The 6,201-nt window shown below is 51.7% G+C and overlaps 1 protein-coding gene across 1 annotated transcript; it reads right to left on the reverse strand.

Moving 5' to 3' along the window:
• Positions 1-1,985: 1,985 nt before the first annotated feature.
• On the reverse strand, positions 1,986-2,969 carry LOC106899983 (olfactory receptor 14C36-like). The gene has a single exon (XM_014961934.1). The coding sequence runs from the start codon at positions 2,943-2,945 to the stop codon at positions 1,986-1,988; it is 960 nt and encodes a 319-aa protein (XP_014817420.1). The 5' UTR covers positions 2,946-2,969.
• Between the last annotated feature and the right edge of the window lie 3,232 nt (positions 2,970-6,201).

The raw sequence follows: 6,201 nt of genomic DNA on the forward strand, positions 1-6,201 counted from the left end.
GGGCTAGCTGGCCCATGTCTACGTGACCCTTCTCAGCTAGCCAGTCTCCCACAGCAACAGATCCAGGTTTGGATATCTCCAGAGAAGGAAACTCCACAATTCTCTTGGCAGCTGGTTGCAGGGCCCTGGCACGCTCAAGTAAAGAAGTTTCTCCTCATGTTGAGATGGAATTTCCTGTGTTCCAGCTTGTGTACGTAGCCCCTTCTCCTGTCACCAGGCACCACTGAATAGAGTCTGGCCCCATCCTCTTGACACCCACCCTTTAGGTAATGATAAGTATTGGTGAGATCCCCTCTCAGTCTTCTCCAGGCTAAACAGACCCTGGTTGCTCTTCCTTTCCTTATCAGAGAGGTGCTCCAGTCCCTTCATCATCTTTGTAGCCTCTGCTGGACTCTCTCCAGTAGTTCCTGTTCTAGAACTGGGGAGGCCAGACCTGGATACAGTACTCCAGATGTGGCCTCAGCAGGGCAGAGTAGAAGGGTGTGAAGACTTCCCTCAACCAGCTGGCCAACTCTCTTTAGTGCACCCCAGGAGACCATTGGCTTTCTTGACCACAAGGAAACATTGCTGGGTTATGGTCAACTTGCTGTCCATCAGGACTCCCAGGTCACTCTCTGCACAGCTGCTTTCTGCCATGTGAACCAACCCCTAACGTTTCCCAGTGCACGAAAGAGAAACCTGTTAAGTTTTACAACGAGAAGGGGCCAGTCCTGGGTAGGGGAATAAAAACCTGATATATCAGGGAACCTGACCAATGGAGCAGTGATGCTGAGGAGAAGGCCCTGGGTACTATGAAGGACACCATACGAGCCAGTGGTGCGTTCTCACGATGAACAAGGCCAACTGCAATGGGGCATTTATTAGGAGGAGTGTGGCCACCCCAGATATCTTGAGTTTTTTCCCCCTCCAGTGGGTCGTGGGGGGGCCACATCTGGATGTGTGTGTCTATCTGTGGGAATTCCTGCTGTGGAGAGGTGGCCAGGTGCGACAAATAAGGGCATGGACTCTGCCAAATAATGAAGCAAAGACATTTAATGCTTTATTTTTACAGCATATATAGTCTCTCTCTTGTGATCACGCGCTGTACTCTCTACACAGATAGGTTACAAGGGAATGTCCACGCGCTATTGTGAGCAATACAATTGGCTACATTTAAGTGTTTACACATTTAAACTACCAAAACGTTACTTTCTATTTTTCTACCTTGCCATCTGTTGTTTGCATCGCCTTGCTAGATTTCCCGCCACACAAATAATACTGTATAAAGACATTGTTTTACTATTCCCACAGCTCCCTTCCCCCCAGTGCAAGGACATCTGCCCAATTCCCACCGAGCAGCTCATCCCCCGCTTCTCCATTCTGCACAGGCAGGAACTGGAGAGTGCCCAGAGCAGGTCTGCAGTTGTCCTGTTTTAAAGATCCCAAGCCCCATCTTTACTGACCTTTTACATCCCAACTCAGCCCACGGAACACGCTGAGCCAGGAGAAGCACCGGGCTCTCCAGACCACTCCAGATTCCCTTCCCAGAGGGTGGGTGTCTTCAGTGTCCCCTGTGTGAAAGCCCTGGGTACATCCCTCGGTTCCACTCCCCATCTAACCTGTCACCAATGGTGTCCAGTCCTACATCTCTAAAATGTCAGAGCTTTTCATTCCTGAACTCACGAAGGAAGAGGAAATTCAGGGCTGCAGTTCCTCAGGCCCATTTGGAAAAAGAGCCCGGTATGAAAGCACAGCAGTGGGGAGATCTCATTTTGTTGCAGAGATTCTATGAAAGAGACCAACTCTGAGCAACTGTGAAACACACTTTTATAAGGGAACCAGGTGACACAAGGAAGGTACATGTGTTGGGTGCAGTGACACAAATGCAAACATTTCTGTAGAAATAAACTAAACATGAATGAGAATAACAACAACGATCATGATAACTATAATGGTTCAAAATAACAAATGAAAAATAAAAACAGTATAATCAGATACTGTGGGAGTCATAGGTGGGGAGAGGTGGCCAGTTTTTCACTCTTGAAATATGCCCATGATATCAGCCTCCTAATGGCCTCCTTGAGCTCCTGGTTCCTCATGCTGTAGATGAGGGGGTTTACTGCTGGAGGAACAACAGAGTACAGAACCGAAACCACCAGATCCAGGGATGGGGAGGAGATGGAGGGGGGCTTCAGGTAGGCAAATATGGCAGTACTGAGAAACAGGGAGACCACGGCCAGGTGAGGGAGGCATGTGGAAAAAGTTTTGTGCTGTCCCTGCTCAGAGGGGATCCTCAGCACAGCCCTGAAGATCTGCATGTAGGACAGCACTATGGAAACAAAACAAGCAAACGTTAAACAAAAACTTAATATAAGAAGCCCAACTTCCCTGAAGTAGGAGTCTGAGCAGGAGAGCTTGAGGATCTGGGGGATTTCACAGAAGAACTGGTCCAGGACATTGCCCTGGCAGAGGGGTAGTGAAAATGTACTGGCTGTGTGTAGCACAGTATAGAGCAAGCCACATCCCCAGGCAGCTGCTGCCATGTGGACACAAGCTCTGCTGCCCAGGAGGGTCCCGTAGTGCAGGGGTTTGCAGATGGCAACGTAGCGGTCATAGGCCATGATGGTGAGAAGAGAAAACTCTGTGCCAAGGAAGAAGACCAACAGAAAGACCTGGGCAGCACATCCTGCATAGGAGATTGCCCTGGTGTCCCACAGTGAATTGGCCAGAGCTTTGGGAAGAGTGGTGGAGATGGAGCCCAGGTCAAGAACAGCAAGGTTGAGGAGGAAGAAGTACATGGGCGTGTGGAGGCGGTGGTCACAGACTACGTTGGTGATGATGAGGCCGTTGCACAGGAGGGCAGCCAGGTAGATGCCCAGGAAGAGGCAGAAGTGCAAGAGCTGCAGCTCCCTTGTGTCTGCAAATGGCAGGAGGAGGAACTGGGTGAAGGAGCTGCTGTTGGACATTTGCTGGTTTTTGTCATGGGGGCTCTGTTGAAAGAAAAAAAGACATTAAAAAATTAGAACGGACTTCTGTGAGTTTCTCAGGTTGGTGCTGGCTGAGTGTGCTGTGAGAAGCAGATGGCTGTTCATGTGCTACTGAGGAGTCAGCTTTGTTCCACTGCAGTGGTTATTTGGGAGCTGGTTTGTGACAGCTCTGATGTTCATGTGGGGTGTCAGGCTTAATCCACCTTTAATGGAAAAGTTCAAAATCTGCACTCAGGACTCTCTAGAGCGTGGGCTGCAGAGGAGAGGCTGAGCATGTCCTTAGAAGAATTTTGTCCGTGTTCTTTATTTTCCACAACCACACCTGGTGAGTGTTCTTTTGAGGGGTGGAAAGCCTCATTTTTATAACTGAAAATGTGGAGAGTCTTGAGACAGGAGAGGCAAAAAGGCTCAACTCTCTGTGGTTTAGGGCAGAGCCAGGAGAGCTACAGTGTCCATCAGTCATTTTTCCATCTGCCCTGTGTTTTCCCTTGCGCTGCCTTGAGGATGAATTTGCACACAAATCATTCATTAAATAACAAGAACTAACTGAACTCATCTGGGAGCAGTAGAGCACTAGTTCAAAGGACAGATCTGTGAACTCTTCTCTGTCCCAACGCAGAGTTGGAGCTGTGATGGAGAGAGCAGGACATGGTCCCTCTCCGAGAGAAGTGAAGGACTTGGAGAGGAGCGTGACGACCTCTAAGGAAAGGCTCAACTCTCCCAAGGATCCTAGGGATCAGCTCATTGCCCAGAAGACACTGCCCAGAAGACATCGCCAGCGAAGACCAAGAGAAAGCTGCCTGAAGGCCCCCTCCCCCAGTGTGTTGGCAGTTTCCCCCCAGCCCCTGCCCACGCTTCTGCTGCCTGGGGCTGTCCCTGCCAGGAGCTGTTTCTCTCTCCCCAGTTCTCCTCCTGCCAGTGCTCCCAGAGCCCATCCCACCTGCTGGCGGCTCAGCTCTGTCCTGCAGTCACCTCCCAGCCACCAGGCACTGCCCAGGGCCATCTCGGGCTGTGCAGGCTCCATGGGGACAAAAGCAATACTGATGCTCTCTGTAAGTAGCAGAGTGTTGATTTCCGATGTGTCCCGGTTTACTCACCTCTAAGAGAACCAGATTTGGAATTTCAGTGCCTCCTCCTGAACCAAGAGATTAATTTCTCTGTCCCATTGCCCATCCAGAAAACCCAGAGCAGGACATTGAAAGAAGAAAGAACGGGATCCTTCCCTTTTAGGTAGCCCCTGCCTTGCCGTGCTTCTTGAAAAAGTCCCCTGGGAAATGTCTTGGGGTGATTTGGAGCTATGAGCAATCCTGACCCAGGCACCAGCCTCTCAAGAGCAGAGGGACCCTGTCCTGCCCTACATATGCAGTCCTTCTCCCCGCAGCTCCACGGGGAACTCCCTGGGCAGGCTGAGAGCTGGGCCCTGCAGACGGCAGAGTCCCTGCCCCAGCACACAGCCCCCCCTGGGGTGCAGGGGCCTTGCTCTGAAGGACAGCCTTGGGAATCCCTGGGTGCACCCCCGGGTGCACCCCCAGCTTCACAGCTTTTCAAATTGTCACACAAGAGCCCCCCTTACTCCCCTTACCGATCCCATCAGCTGGGTCTGTGCCAGCTTTAGCAGATCCTTCCAGGAACTACACCGTTGTTGCTCTGCACCCAGAGACTTTCCCTGTCAAGGACTGCAAAGATTTCTCCTCCAGAGAGCTCTCATTCATCCTCCCTGTCCTGACCATCTTTAAGCTCTCTCTCTGCCTGTCTCATTTCCCTGAGATACCCTGGCAGTGCCCTCAGCCCTGCTGCGCTTGGCAGAGGAGCTGCTCCTGGGCAGAGCTGTCTCTCTGCAGCACTGCCCCATGGCTATGAGCTTCCTCTGTCCCAGGAGCCCAGCCCAGCTCGGCAGCAGAGGAACAGCCCAAGGCATTTTAATGATCCCTCTGGTGGGTTTGATGCTGAGTCCATGAGCTTCAGATGCTGAGAAGTTGAAGAAACCTCTCAAGAAGTGAAAGTCAGATTCAAACTCCAAAGTTCCTTGTAGAGTTAATGGGTCCCACTGAGGGCCACCACTGAACAAGTGTCCCCAGGGTCCAGTCAGAGCAGAAAACTGGAGGCAGGCTGGGAGAAGTAAGGTGAAGGTGGCTCTGATGCTGAGGAAACCTTGGTGGGTTTCATTAATATAAAGGGCCAAGGCCTGACCCCAAGCCTCCTGGGAGGGATATCCTGTCCCTCACTCATTCTTCAGGGCTTTTCCTGGGGCGCTGTGATGTGGAGATGTGCAATGCCAAGGACCATGGTCAGACACCTCCCAGGCTCCTGAGTGTGGACAAGGAGGTAATGAGGCCCCAGTGCTGGAAGGATCAGTTGTCTCCTCATAGGCACCAGTGACAGAGGCAGCAACCGTAGCCAAAGACAAGGTTGGCTCTGAGGGGGCTTCCAGTTTTGCCGCATCCCTTGATCTTCACCACAGGCTGTCATACGTTGCCACATCTCCTCTGCCTCTTTCCCTGCAGGCTGCAGTCATCCACCCGGCTCTCCCACCTTGCTGTCACCTTCCTTTGCTGGTATCTCTCCATCTTCCCTGGCTCTTCCTTGGAACACAGAGCTTTGGGCTGATCCAGACTCCTTCTGGGTGATGTGTTGCACAACAGCACTGCCCTGGGAGTGACATCTCCTTCTCCTCGTGTCCAGTCTGGACCTCCCGAGCTACACTTTGGGGCGTTATTTCTTTCTCATGTTGTTTTCCACTATGAAGAAAAGCTCCAGCAGCTCCAAGACCACCCTTCAAGCCCTCTCAGGCGGCTACTTCTATGCTGTCCTCAGTCCCCACACCAGTGAGCCCAGGGCCCTCAGCCTCTCTCTACTGGTCATTGCTTGAGGCCTCCAAACCCCATCTTGGGAGATCTCTGGGCTCTCTCCACAGTGTTTGCAGATGAAAACACAGTGGTCATAGGCCAAGAAAGATGGAGCAAGACTTTTTGCCAAAGCCTGTAGTGGCAGGACAATGGACAATGGTTTTAAATTGACAGAGGGTAGATTTAGAATCATAGAATCATAGAATCGTCTAGGTTGGAAGAGACCCTTGGGATCATCGAGTCCAACCATCTCCCCTACTCTACAAAGTCCTCCCCTACACCATATCCCTCAGTACCGCATCTAAACGGCCCTTAAACACAGCCAGGGATGGTGACTCCACCCCCTCCCTGGGCAGCCTGTTCCAATGCCCGACCACTCTTTGGGTGAA

This window comes from Calidris pugnax, unplaced genomic scaffold (genome assembly GCF_001431845.1).
Source record: "Calidris pugnax isolate Ruff unplaced genomic scaffold, ASM143184v1 scaffold750, whole genome shotgun sequence".
Taxonomy (NCBI): domain Eukaryota; kingdom Metazoa; phylum Chordata; class Aves; order Charadriiformes; family Scolopacidae; genus Calidris; species Calidris pugnax.

What these genes read in the sequence shown, in the direction of transcription:
- LOC106899983 (XM_014961934.1), bottom strand. Translation starts at nt 2,945, where the DNA reads ATGTCCAACAGCAGCTCCTTCACCCAGTTCCTCCTCCTGCCATTTGCA.